Source organism: Esox lucius, chromosome 4, assembly GCF_011004845.1.
Source record: "Esox lucius isolate fEsoLuc1 chromosome 4, fEsoLuc1.pri, whole genome shotgun sequence".
Lineage (NCBI taxonomy): Eukaryota > Metazoa > Chordata > Actinopteri > Esociformes > Esocidae > Esox > Esox lucius.
This window is the reverse complement of record NC_047572.1, coordinates 30,300,402-30,315,668: the sequence shown is the minus strand read 5'-3', so window position 1 is coordinate 30,315,668 and position 15,267 is coordinate 30,300,402. Positions and strand designations below refer to the sequence as shown.

General features: G+C 41.0%; 1 protein-coding gene across 9 annotated transcripts in view; it reads left to right on the top strand.

The window, feature by feature from the left end:
- Positions 1 to 6,197: 6,197 nt before the first annotated feature.
- The window catches only part of LOC105028844 (transcription factor COE3), a 95,110-nt gene continuing 86,040 nt past the window's right edge, over positions 6,198 to 15,267 (top strand). For 6 of the 9 annotated variants that reach the window (XM_034291994.1, XM_020045675.2, XM_010901878.3 and 3 more), the window contains exon 1: positions 6,818 to 6,951. In XM_034291994.1, coding sequence (XP_034147885.1) covers positions 6,818 to 6,951 — 134 coding nt within the window. Of the gene's footprint in view, positions 6,952 to 15,267 lie in introns of all 9 variants that reach the window. The other 3 variants (XM_013133625.3, XM_013133623.3, XM_013133622.3) reach the window with 1 other exon arrangement.

Here is a 15,267-nt window from a genome sequence, read left to right as displayed (position 1 = left end):
ACAACAACATACACAGTAGACAATGCCACAGACCAGTCTTGGTTGCATGCTAGAGCACACCGCACATTATCACAGGTGATAGGTTTAATACCCAATCGCAGCATCCGATCAGGAAGGTCTGCTGGTTCTCACTTGAATCCGGTAGGTCATTTAATTATTCCCGGTTGGTTTACACTGGTCTGTTGAAAACTAATACAAAACACGATGCACCAAAATCTTTTATAGAGATGGCTTACACTTGAGGTTTCATAAGTCCGTAGCCTGTCCAGCTTTAATCTAATTTATTTTTTATTTATTCACTAGCTGTTGTCATGAAGAGATACCAGAGATACCCAGCCTAAAGCCTTAAAGTTCAACAGCAGTTAGGACAGATACATTAGAGTCTAGTTTGAGAAACAAACGCCTTGCAGGTCCTCAACTGGCAGCTTCATTAAATAGCACCTGCAAAACATCAGTTTCAACAGCAACAGTGAAGAGCTGATTTTGGGATGCTGATCTTTTAGGCAGAATTACAAAGAAAAGCCATGTCTCAGACTGGCCAATACATATGAGAGTTGGTTAAGGCTTTGAAAATGTTTGCAAGGCAGTAGGCTATATTTTAAGTGCTATGTGATTATTTATTTAGTATAATAGCCATATCAAATTTCTCTGCTTATTTTAATGTATGTTTGGGGTCATTGTCTTATAAATACTCTGGTTCTATACTAATAGTATTATAGAATTTTAAGGCTTTTGTGCTAAATTGTAGTCCACTGCAGTAAACTGTGATAAGAACAGTGCAGTAAATGGTGGCAAAAACACTACAGTTAATACTACATTATGTATATATGAGCAAAAATTATAGAGTGAATACTACTTATAAGGTAATACTAGTATTTAGAGTATAGCATACAATACTATTTTTCCATAGGGGGAGACATAGTCCAGATTTGGCTTGCATAACATTACATCAAGATCATTTTTTGTGATGTGACATGCTTTTGGTTTCATTGTCATAGGTGGCTTGGGTGTGCGGAGTTGAGATTCTGGCTCAACCAAGTTATTGTAATTTGCTCTTCAAGCCTAAATATATATATATAACAAGAAATCAGTAAACATGTTTAAAGGTACTTGTCTTCTAGTGTTCGTGAAACTCTTGGCAGGTAGGTGCCCATTACTTGTTCCCTTTAGCTCTTGCTGTAACCGTGATTATCGCTTTTCTGACTTGATGACTAATCAGGCACAACCAGTTCATGTGTAATGTGAAGACAATAGATGACAGGTTTTTGTTCCTCTTCACAGGGGTGGTTGTTGTCAGTTCTGGTAGCATATTCCCTGTGGATGAAATATCAGGTAAACCATTGTTCTTGGTTCCTTGGATCTCTGTGTATTATCATATTCTTTACAATTTATGGTGCCATGGCACCGTCCTGTGGCACATTGCAATGGGTAGTCATACGCATTTGATTTTCTTGTATCCAAATATAACAGATTGTCTGAAAAAAAATATTGCAGCAGCCCAACTGAAAAATCGTGAATTCAATGAAGGTATGGGTCAGATGTTTTTTTCCATAATATTTTTGGAAAGTCAGTGCAATTTATAAGTAACAATACTTCCCTCCCCTCCCGCAGGCAGTATGTGTGAAAGGTTTTGTGGCAGCGGATGAGTTTGAGACTATGCCCTAATGTTTTGGGGCGATCTCTAGGGGTTATTAGGATTCCTTTTTTACAGGGCCCAATGGCTAAATGGCTCCAGTGCAGTAACATTGTCATCTGCCTCAGAATTGCGTATTGAAGAAGACAGTTCAAAACAAACTCTTAACATAAGCCACATCTAGACTGGTTCCAACCTCCTGAGAAGTGGACGTTTTGTTTGTCTTGTCCCAGAGGAAAGACAAAATAGTGGGTGTCCAATCAGGCTGGTTGATGATTCTTCTGTTCTCTTCTCTTTTCAGCCACGGGACTTTCCTACTATAACTCTGAAACAGTACCGCCATGTATTCACCTGGGATATGATGTCATTTACCAAGACACATGTGAGTTATTTACTGATCCTCCACCTTTATTTATTAAAGGACAGACCGTGAAAATTAGTTCTGCAAGGATATCTACATGATAGCAACAAACACTACATGAATAAAACAACACTGTGAGATAGAATAGTGCTGTGTGTTTTGTATAACCTGTATTTTTAGTAGATTTACATTTAAACAGGAGCTTTAATGACTGCTGTCCATGGTCCCTTCTTGCTGTCTGAATATAACATTTACTAAACATATATTAAAGAAAGTATCTGTCATTTGTCTTTTTATTAAAGCATTTGACCAGAATAGTGATGACAATGTGTATGGTAAGTTTACACCTTCTACACTGGTGTTTTCAATTATAATAAGTGTTGTTTTCATGATCTGAGGTAACGTAAGTTTCAGTCAATTTGCAGACCAATCCCTACTAAATCAAGAGTCTAAAGGTGTTTTCTCTTTCAGATATGGCTCATTGTGCAATAGACAGGTGTTCTGAGGCAATGAAATGGAAACCAAAAGCTAATCAGGGTATGAAGCAGATCTGGTCAGGTTGGTGTTGTACTTTCACCCGTTACCCTTGATCCTTTGCCACTATTTCCTCGTTTGGGCAGTTGAAAATATTGAAACACACAAAACATCTATTAACTGTAGTAACTATACCAAGCACTAAATGCATACCGTTATAGAGTAAGAAAATATATATCAAGATGATACTGTGAAATTAATAATAATAATAATTTGTGTTTCATCTGTAGATTTGGCTGAGTCATTCTACTCTTGCCTGGTTGCAATGCAGGACTGTGCAAAACCTGGAAGGAAGAAAGAGGAATTCTAAGTCGGATTTGATCTCACAGTCCATTTGTCTTATTTAATGGGTTATGATTATAAAGTAATAAGATAATAAAGATAATAAGATAATATAAATAATCTACGGAAATTTGCTAACAGACCATTTTTTTGCTCATGTTTTATACATTCCATGTCAATATATATATTTTTTATTTCATCCATTTCATTCGGTTTACCTACATTTCCTTTTTGTAGGAGGCCTTATGATAGCTGTTATTACGTAACCATGTGACAGATAACGTTTGTTTTGATTTAGAAGTAGTTTCGTTTTATGAACACTAGATGGTGTACTGTAGCTTTTAATGTTTGCTTTGGAGATCTACAAACAGCTTTCCAAATTGTACTGGTTTAATGCAGTATGATGTCAAGTGGTTGTGTGGAGTTGTTTAAGTTCGTTAAATGCGGGTGTCAAGTGTGTCCCGTGGAGGAGTGCGCGGCTTAAAGGGTCGTTCAGAATTCTGTTAACTAATTACTTTATTTACTTCTGCATAGTTGGGTGCATGTGTGTATACTATTTCTATATGTCATGCCTGCATCCACTATGAAGGAAGTTAGAGGTAGTTTGACAAGCCAACTCTAACTAGCACCAGCCGATTAGGGCAACAACGACCGTCTACTGAAAGTCTACTGAAACACCTGTACAGCTTGTACATTTTGTCATTCATTGCCCTAATAATATCGATCACACTGAATAGAGAGACGTGAAGGCAGTGTCCACAGGTTAATATGTCTCCGTGGAAGTAGATAAAAGCCATACTTGACAAAATCCAGGCATATCTATTTAAAAATAAATTAAAAAAGAAGTCACTGTCCCCGGCATGTTTATAGTTGTTCTAATCCAACTCTACTGAAACCTTCAATTGAAGTAGAGGAATTTTTTATTTTCTCTGATGAGCAAAGGCCCTGAAATAAACTGGTTGGCCGTTGATCAAGCTGCTGAAATAGCAGATAGGCTCCTTCCCTGTAGGCAATTCTGGTTTCGACAAGAACGAGAAAAACAATCATGTGTTACATGTTAAACAATCATCTTTTTGGATTTGTATATAGCTGTGGGCAGCATGTTAGGGCTTTTCAACCGTTCATCTATCTAGACGTACTTTATATTATTCGATTTTTTTGTTCAAACACTGAAGAGGAAAAGGATACCTACTACCTCGGCATTTCCCCCTACAAACGTAACATATTGCACCTTACGACCACTAGATGGCAGCAATCGCCTGCAAACTGAAAAACCGACAAAAGTAATAAACCCATTTTCAGTGAAATACTCAAACTAACCTAAAAAGAAAACGCCTCTTAGCATATGACCGCAGGTAAGATGGATTGACATTATTATAATTGTTTTTACAAATTCGTTTTTTTATATTACTTCTACTGCAGGTCTTGAACTACTTAATTTCTGTCCTGTATGAATGCGGGATATTTTCGACCAAATTTGGACAACAGACAACGTGCAATCTTATATATTTCATTAACTTAATTTGCAGTACATGGGACCTCTGTTAGGCATACGCTGGAGTGATGCGTAAATTATGTTGCTGGAATGATGCGTCAATTATGTTACTTGAATGAATAGCCAAATGAGAAGACATTGCTTTACCAAATAAGGATACCTAGAGATCCTATTAAATTACAATTCCCAATTCTACTACAAATGGTTTTACAAATGTTTGCCGTTCAATATTCTCGATGGTCCTATGAGTGTTGTGTGGCCTCCAAATTGTCCCGTTGGGCCTTGACGACACTAGAAAGTACGGCTGAATTATGAATGTCACAGAACGTTTCCTTTTATAAATTTGTCTCAAGACCTCAAAACCGTGCAGAGATGTATGCCCGACTTCTCAGCCTTTTATATTGGACCTTAACATTAGTTACCATCGCAGCATCTGATTGTGTCCTTGAAGTGCAATAAATCAATAGCAAATAAAATACGCCTAAATCAATGCATTTATTTTACATCAATTGTTGAAAAACGTTATGTCAGACAAAAGGCTAATTATTAAACAACGTTTTTGTTATATTCTAACAGTCCACCAAACTATCTAAATAATGCTGAAGATGAATATATTATTATTGTTATTCTTACTCGTGTTGCAGTTGTTATTAATATAAGTCTATGTATAATAATTAGCTTTTAACAGGAAAAATGTATGTGCAGTATTTGATTATTCCATTAATGTTAATTGCAAATTAATTTAATATATATAGTATTTTGTTGTGATTATTAAATTATTGATCAGATATTCCTAATTTCTTCTAAAAGTAATACTACGATAGTGCAAACAAATATTTTTAAGAATCATCTTGCTAATTTAGATGAAAAGATGAAAATGGACATTCAGTCATTATCCCCCAAGGACATTCTGGTCTCTTAAGTTAGAAAGGATGAAGTGGGGTACATATTTAATTGGGGATGCTTTTGGAAGGTTTCTAGTTAACGAAATTGGAGTTCTGGTCACCTTATGATACCAGGCAAGCGCTTAATTAACTGAACAGTCAAATGAAGTGAACTAATGGCATACATATGAGTTATTATTAATAATAATTATGCGCATATGATGATCATATTTATTATTATTAGGCTGTTGTGATTTATTTCATTACCAGTGGATGTAAAGAATTTCAAGGACGCCGCACTGTTAAATCTCTACGAGCATTAAAGTACCATTGAACATTAGCAAGAAATGTTGGCGCAGGAAAATAACACTATGGAGCCCTCAAGACATATATAGGCAACAATTTGTCCAAAGTTAATTAAGCAATTTAAAAAAAAATCTTCAATTGTAAAAAACCTAGACAATGCGTGCGTATGTTTGTTCGTGCATGTGAATGTTCTTGCCGACGTCTTTTTGCAACATTCTTCGTGTATCAACATTAAAATGGCTTTTGGTCACGTTGTGGACATATATTGCTCCTCAAGAACATGACGACTGTTAGTTAAAAAGCCTCAACAAAGACTTGACATAATATCAATCACACATAATCCGCGCTCGTAACGCTGCACTTGAAGGACAGTATGTAAATGATTTCAAATGCAGGTCTTTATGTGCCCATAAAAATAAATGAGCAAACATGCAAATGGCCCAATAAGTAGCAGTCATATTATTATATTGCAAACAGGCCTACTACTATAGAGATCAGCATCTTCCACGCGCTTAGCCCTGCAAAAGCGTGTTAAGTAGTAGTACTGGTAAACACACTGAAAGCTTTTGCGGCGAATTCAAAAAAATGACGTAATGGATGACTTCAGCCAATGAAAAGCTAGATCTGCGATTGACAGTTAAACGATTTTCCTAATAAGGACTAGGCTCCGCCCTTACCAAGTCCATGCTTGTCCCCCCCGAGAGCACTACAGCCTCCGAACCCGAGAGAAGGTGCGCTCCGCTGGGACAGAGAAGCGTAAAGAGACGGGGAGGGAGGGAATGAGATTTCTTGCTACCCAATCCCCCTTTTCCCCTGGGAGAGCAAGCCTTCCATGGTCCGTCCCTCTCTCTTGTTTTCTAATCATTTCATTTTACTCCTTTTTGAAGCAGTCGCTTGTTTTATCCCACTTTTCATTCCACAATCCCGTGCGCGTATGTTCGCCTTCTTCTGATCAACTTCGGCATCTCCCCTCTCTTTCCTCGCGACGGAAAGGTCTCCTAGATCCCGGCTGATTCTTCTCCTTTGAGATGCTTAACTGTTCTAACACTCGCCCTCTCTCCACCCTCTTTTAACTTGAGACCGATTAAGCTTGAGCGAACTGAACTGGGGTTGGAATTTAAGATAAAGCGGAAAACCCAAAGGGATACGGTCGACGCTCGTCTTTGGATAAGGACCGCTATCGCTTTCCCCCTTGTTGCAATTTGGGGAAGATTCTTCCCTTTTCAGTTGCTCGTCGTTAATCCGGGTGGCCTTGCTTTGAGTGTGCAGGAGGATTATTTAGCGTGATTTGGTCAAGAGAGAGATCCCAGAAGGCTACTTTCATGTTCTCCATCCAGGACAGCCTCCCGCGGGGAGCCTTGACCATGAAAGAGGAACCGCTCACGAGTGGCATGACACCGGTCCGCTCTTGGATGCAGAGCGCGGGGATATTGGACGCGAACACAGCCGCACAAAGGTAAACATGAACTATGTTTATTACGAGCGTTGGACATAATGCGGACAGTTCAGTGCAGATTTGTCAGACAATGCACTGACGCCTTAAACGAAAACACAAGAACGTTATACGTATCTTAATACGCTATACGTTCCCAAAATGAAGTCATCTGTAAAGTCGGAAACGGTTCTCGTTTTAGTCTAACGTATCCCGCAATGATTTGCTACATGACTCGTGCGGCAGACAGTTACACTTGAAAACATTTAGCATGTGTAAATAGCCTAGCTTCACAAGGCGTGCACGGATGTGCACAAGAGCGCAATACGCATTCACGTTGATACAACGCTGAATGGATTATCACAATTTTGGAAATACTTATATGGCTCTATACGGTAACCGACTATGCCTCCACTTATGTGACAAAAAGGTTATTTGAGCCGCTTATAATTTCGAGCTCTGAGGCAGAAGTTTAGGGGCGAATTGGCCTATTCCGGAAAGTGCTCCAGGCAATTTGACGAAAACGCTTGATACTGCTAAGCAAATAACTCACAACTTTGCGATATGCATGTGTCATTTTACGGAACGTATTTATATATTGGCCTAATGTAAATCGCACACAGTTTTACATCCTGGGCAATAACTAACTCGGAAGAATTTGTTGCTGTCTAATGCATAAGTTCGTTTCTTAGTGAAGCTTTTACACATGGCCTCCAAGTAACCCCGAAAATATTGTAGGGTAGGCCTATAGCTTTGTGTTGAACAGGTATAACCTAGCATACGTAAAAAAAAAAAAAAATAAATATATATATATATATATATATATATATATATATATTTATATAATCAGATCTAAAAGTAAAGTCGCCTGCATTCAAATATGACATTTGTGTTTACCCATATTGAATTTCCTACAGAAACACGAGCAAAATTGCTTTTCCAGAAATAGTTAAGTATACCAACTCACTTTAAATCGAATGTAACTCGTTTACGCTATATGAGATTGCGGTGCACGTGGACAACTCCACGTCGTGAGGACTTGTTCGCGCCATCATAAGTTATTCAAGTGAGGATTGACAGCGTGTTAACAGCCACACTATGACACACAAGTTGAGGGGATATTTTTTGAGATAGGCCAACCAAAATGTATTACTTTTAAGGTGATCAGAGAGAGGACACATTTTTTGGGATTTTTTTTAATAACAAAAAACCTTTATCATGAATTACTTGAATTGATTAAATATTGAATTAAGACAGTGTGCGCATAAAAAAAAATACTGTTCATATAGTATAATATCCTATATGGTGGGAACATATTGATGATGTGTTATAGCATTCATTGATTTGTTTCACTCAAGTGTTTAAATAAGCTTTAGCTGACAGCAAATAATCTAGACCATGTAAATGCCTGCAATTTCTTCTGTAACATCTGATGTTGAATATTTGTTTAGGCCATTAGTTACCTTTTGGTTTTACGGTTTATGTGTCCATTTTCTTCACCGCGAAAAGTTGTCATCGCACGAAAATAGATTACAAAAAAGCACTGTCCCTTGAATTTGACTAAATCAAATAAGGCGATAGCAGAATATATGTTTATTATTATAGGCTAACTATAGATATATCCTAAACAAACAAAACCTGTTTCTCTGTGGAGGTTAATACCGAGTGGCAGTTTTTGGCATCAATCTTTTTTTAAATAACTGACAGTTGTCGTGTTCCATTGTCTGACCCCCCCCAATAAAAAAAATAAAAAAAATAAAGTGGTATAAACAACTATATTCTAATCTGTGGACTACATTTAACAGCTCTCATTTACCCAAATTAGACCTGTATATGGGCCAATATAGGCTCAGTGTGTGTGGTGACCCCTTATAGGCTAAGTGCGGTGCTGCCCTGTTGGTCAACGGCTGCAGGTTTCAAATAAAACCGGAGGTCAAGAGATTAAGCATTTAATGAATTAGAATGGAGACGTTTTTCCTGTGTTAGGTGTCATTCCGTCGAACACACACTGACATCCACCCGGGAGTTCAAGTCCGATAAGCGGGTCAATTGACACGTCGGCTCACGGGTGAGCGCGTCGACACCATGTAGCCATGGACTTTCTTACGTTGTCAATACATTTTTATGTCTACAAACTGGCTTTTATGAGTTCATATTTTTCCGTTTATCACAATGCTCTGATATCTTTAGGGGGCAAATAGACCTCTCTGATGGATAGTTTATAACCGAATGTCAGTTTTAATGTTTGCTGTAGAATAGTGATTCAATTAATTCGAAATTCAGCTGAAGTGGATTGAACTCACGTGGCGCACAATTTACCTTGTAACAAAAAGGGGACTCATATACATTTATATGTATTGAGTTATAAGGTCGTCAGCGTTATAAAAAGCTATTGATCTGTAGCAGGTTGACAGTTGTGTGTCTAACACGTAGCCAAGTGTATTTACATTAACTGATATATGATGCAATGATTTAAAATGAGTAACCTTATGCTACAGTTAGAAACATTCTGAAAAAGGGGAATTATGCAGTTATAAAGAAGGGGCTTTTATTAGTGACACTAGTTATTTAAATGACATACATGAGTTGTTTTATTGGATAAACTGTTATAGATAGAAAACATCTGAAATGTGTTAAAATGGATTGATACAATACAATTTTGTGATTTTCTATGTCATGCTATTTTCTATAATATAAAATGACATTTTGTAGTTTTTTATTAAAATTTGTCAGATATTTCTCTTTTGCAGTGCATAAAAGCATCAGAAAACCCATCCTATTTTCTGTGAAGGACATACACATTTTCATTACCCTAAGTTACTGGTTTGGATTATTGTACTGTGTTAGACTATTGTGCAGTGCAATGTAATGTGCCTTTGCCATTTTGTCATGTAAATTGTATGACGAAATTATTCTAAGTCCACTGGGCAAGTAATATGTGGTCTAGGCACCAAAACTAATGTGAAGGAAATTCGCTTCTGAGGAATTGAGGGATTAAATGTTAACCAAAGTGCAATGCGCGTTACTCATAACCAATTTAACATACCACAAAAAGTTTGATAAAAAAAATACATGATTTCACCAATACTCCTTTTGGGGGGGTGGGGGGGGGGGCATTGAGATGGTCTCTGTATGTCAAATCACATTGCAGTTAGGAGCTGCACTTCTACACTTGTCAATTAGCTTTTTTTTTTGGCGGGTGTTAAATTTCTCTGGAGAGGTCTGGCATCCTCTGGGTTATAGAACCTCTGACACCAAAGAACAAAGGATGTGGTTGTGGATGGGTCTGTTCAAGACAGTGAAGTGAAAAGGGACTTTTGATAAGATATGTTCATTGTTGACTGTATGTGTAGTGTGTGTGTGTGCGTGTGTGCGTGTGTGTGCGTGTGTGTGCGTGTGTGTGGGAGTGACTGAGTGGATTGTATTACTGGGGAGCCGATTTAACTTGACCCTCCTCAGTTGCCACCCTGACACAAAAATCGAGCTAAGTGAATCATGTTGCCCCCGTCTTTGTCTGCTTAATAAAGTGCAGGTTCCCAAGGTTCACAGAAGACTGAGTATTCAGTGTTCAGCAGGGCATTCTATATCCAGAGCCCCATCCGTCACTGCCTCAATCATCACCAGTCACCAGGCTCAAAATATGGAGGCAATCCCCCTGCGCTGGCCCTGGGGACAGGGGAAGGAGAAGCCCGTTCGTACCCGGGGAAACATTAGTGGGTGGCATTCCCATTCTTCACGCCACCACATGTCACCCCGGGAGAGATCTTCGTCCTGAGCTTCCTTCTCTCTAGCCTACAATCATTCACAAGCCGTCAGGTCAATAAGTCAGCTCTCTGCAAGCTCGTTTTTAAGGAGTGAAATGGAACTACTGTCAAATGAGCATTTAGCATTTTCCCCCTTCCGCCACCTCCTCGCCATATCACCCTGGCCCCCCCCCCCCCACCCACCCACACACACCCCCCGTATTCAATTCAAATAAATGTTACAGAGTGCTGTCGAAAAAGTGTGAGTTCAAACGAGACACGCACACATCAGGGTCATTTCCCGTTTCGCAGGGTGTTCCTGACGATTCTCCCTGACACAGCGCGGCAGTGACAACAACAATGGCGGTGAATAAATCCAGACGCCCGGCTTAGCCAACGGCCCCTCGTTCATACACTGCTACGTCTCAGACACCGCGTCTCAACCGCCACTTCATTGGGTCCTTCCCACAGAAACAAGTGTTCCACCCCAGCTGGCTCCAAATGTGCAAACAATTATTTGGCCTGTGTGGGGCCGCCTCCTTTATGGCCCCCATTAGGTGTGTGCAGGTGAGCCGCTAAGCTAATGGTTTCAGCTGTGACCCACAGGTTTGTGGGTGTACGTGCGTTGCTCGGGTGTTTCTTTGATTTACAGTTGCACGGTGGGTGCGCCTTCGGTTTAAACCAAACGGCAGATGCCGGGAAGTGGAGACGTGTCTGTGAAACACACTGCTGGAGTCAGAGGAATTAGCTTGCTTGTGCCAAACCGTGAACAACTCCGGGTTTAAGACACACTGTAAGTAATTGACCTGTTTGGTGGGTACTATATGTCAAATACAGGGACGTATCTGAAGGGTCTAAGCTGTGGATAGAAAGAGCACTGATTTACACTAGGCAGTGTTAGGCGAGTGCTTGCCCACACCCATTTCACTTTGCATTTGGGCTTTAACTTAACAAGTTGCCTGTTACTGTCATCACTCGTCCCATGAACTGATCCACACACCTGTATGTGCAGCACGCTGTCCTTCCGTGAGCGAGGCCACAGGACTAGTTGAGAAAACAGGCCAACTGTCAGCGTTTGACTTTCATTTGAGAACCCCTTGATTACGTGTCGCTGTTCATTTCCGCCGACATCTGAGAGAAACGTTACTCCGTCGTCCAGAAACAGTGAAGTGGTCTTGTTCCAATTACTTTCCAATTAGACAGAGGAGTTATGAAAGGGTTATTTTCACCCTGTGACAATACTCTTCTTGCAGACGGGGGGGGGACACACAATGTTTTTGACATTGTGTGAAACACGAGTGTGAGCGAGTGTGAATACAATGTGTGTGCCCCAATTAGTGCTCAGTGAGCGCTGTTCCGTGCGTGAACACGAGTTGTAAGTGTGAGAAAACCGTCCAGTCGTGGGTCTGCTGGTAGATTGGTGTGTTTAAATGCGCTGTAAACGTGTCGGGGTGGTTTTCTGGGCCGGTGACTTTTCAAGTTCCCTTTAAGAGTTGTATTTCGTATTCTTTGAAGAGACACTCATTCGTTTCTACTTAAATAGAAGGTGCTCGTTTTATGATGCACGAATCTCTAGTGATTTCCTGTAGCAGCAGGAGGTGACATGTACAGAGAGAGTGAGGCAGAAGAGAGTTTTCTGTATTGCTCTGCTGAAGTGAGGTGTTAAAACAATGGGAAACAGTGATAGAGAAATAACAATGTTGTTTCCCTGCAAAGTGATTGATTCTAGCACGTATCGTTATAGCAACCAAGGGCATGGGGGGGGTACATGTCCCCCCCAATGTTGTAAGCAGGTAAATTGTCGCCCTAATATCCAACCCACTCCTACGCCCTTGATAGCAACACATGGAATTTGGTTCAGATGTGACCATTTGATAGTGATTACACTTATGAGGTATGTACGTATAAACTATATTTATATGTATATGTATAATATATATATATATATTTATATATATATATATATATGAGATCTGATCCCAGTAAATATATATATATATATATATATATACTGAGTATACTGTGAGATTGGATTGTTTGCTGGTTGGATAAAAGGTGACCTGAAAGAATTGGCCAAAAGAGGGCTAAAATGGCAGGTTGAGATACGTCCAATTGGATTGCTATATCTGAGATGTGGACTATGGTTCTGGTTATTGCCTTAGGGTTGGTTCATGTGCATTATGGTTCTGGTTATTGCTTTAGGGTTGGTTCATGTGCATTATGGTTCTGGTTATTGCTATGGGATAGTTGATTTGAACTGACTAGAACCTATGGGATCAGATCTCAAAGCTTGTTAAACACGTTTTGCAAATCTTGGTAAAATAAATGAATAAAAACAATAATGTCTGCTAAAACAAATTTCAGCTGGTCCTTCAACCACAATAAGTGTGATGTTTTCATTTTTTGCACGGCCTAACTACTGTTTAATACCTGGGTAATATCAAGTAGTTGGTCATATAACAGTGAGAGGAGAAATATATGTGTGTCTGATCATCGGTTTCATCACATGACATATCTCCAGACTGAATGCAACTGAGACCGCCTTTCCTGCCTTCCGAGGTTATCGTGTTTCAAAACACACACACACACACACACACAAACACGCGCTCACACAGACACACAGAAGGGGGCTGTCCTCCTGCCGTGTTTCAGGCTTCCACTCATTAGCTCATATTACACGGCTAATAAGCGCTAACCAAAGAAGCGCTCGGGAAGGAGTGCTGATACGTCACTGCCTGGGTAAATGTGTGCTGGCAGCACAAACGACACTCTTCACACACACACACACACACACATTTCATGTGATCGCCCCAAACATTCACATTTGCTGATGCAATTACTGTAGGCCTGAACCACAGGCAGACAGGTCACAGTTCCTCACGTCAGTTTCCAATGCTGTTCTAGTCTTAAAAAAAAAAAACAACAACCTTATTATATCCTCCTTCGTCCTTGGTGTTCTCCTCAGCATCTTCTCTGCGTTAGTCCCGCTATCCCACTCGAGGTACGAACCCAGTCGTTGCACGCGGGGGGGGGGGGGGGGGGGGGGCGTAGCAGCACCACTGAGGTTCTGAGATTCTGCAGTTCCACCGTTTATTAGATTAACATGGTGGCGGCAGGCCAGTGAGGGAGATCTTTAATACTCTGCGCGCATCCCATTTGTATAAACAAGGCGATGGTATATGGCTCATTAGGCCGTCCTGCAGGAAGCAGCCGGCCAAGCCAGTTAAGGACTCCTCCGCTCGGCCGGCCGGTCACGCCCCATCACCCAGCTGATTAATGCCGGAGGGGCGCGAGGCACGTCCAGTGTGCCTACCCTGGTGGCACCTGGGGCGGCTGTCTACCCAGAGGGGGGTGGGGGGAACACACATGGATCACTCCCTCAAAGCCACAGCCTGTAGGTTTGACTAGCCGCTGTCAGGTGCTGATGTACGCCAATATGCAGAATAGTATATTATCTGTATGTTTTTTCTTTAGCCCGAACGTGGACTCACTGTACTATATAGTCCACAACCTCGGGTTTTCTGGATAGAGACAGGGTCGTCCGGCGCGTTGATCAGTACATCGTTTGGGAGCAGGGTTCTCAGTGCTTAATATCCTGTTCCCTGAAGGCTGCAGGCCCTCCAGCCGTAAGGACTTTAGCCTGGGGTTACCTTTTTCATTTATCATAATTAGAATTTACTGCATTGCATTAAGCCAAGGAGCGCACACTTTTGAAGACCATACTAATTCTATGTGGGGGAATGATGGGCCTTTATATAAATATACTCCTGGAAAATGCAGCGTTATTAACATAATGTTTGACTTTTTTCTAAATTGCTAACTATTACTCCCTAGTCATTGAAACCACAACTCAAAACTGAGTGCCCCGTGACATTTAGGAGAAATGTACGAGCCCAGGTTAAAAAACGTGAACTGTAAACCCGGTTCCTATCCGGAGCGCTGCCGTGGTACACTTTGTTTCTGATATCAGCTCAGTGTGTGGAGGGTGTACTTCATGACCCGTTTCCACTTCATTTCCTGGGCGACCTTTCACCTTCCCAGGGGAACCGTGGGTCCGGCTCACAGCAGAGCGCTGGCCCGTTGGAAGAGCTGTTGGCTGCATTTGTTGTTGTCCACTGGCCTCTGATTTACATGGAGCCGGTGTAATAAAAGCTCCCGGGCCATCGATACTGTTTATTACACTGAGTGCCACTGCCATGCTCTCCTGCCCGACGCCACCGAGCGTGAGTGGATGTGGCTGCAATTAGCATAATTGAAATAATAATGCTAACAAGGTTTCTGTGTCGCGTCGGAGAGCAGAGAGACCTGAGCGGGCTGTCTCTGGTCGGCGGCGGTCTCTCTCTGCGTCAGCTGGTGGAGCTTTGTAGCTGCGAAGACGGTGTCAAAGTTTTTTGCGTCTTTGTTGGAGGGAGGTGGTTAGATTCCAAGGGTCCTAGTTGGAGGGAGGGTGTAGATTCCAAGGGTCCTGGTTGGAGGGAGGGGGGTAGATTCCAAAGGTCCTGGTTGGAGGGAGGGGGGTAGATTCCAAGGGTCCTGGTTGGAGGGAGGGGGGTAGATTCCAAGGGTCCTGGTTGGATCCTTGGGTAGATTCCAAGGA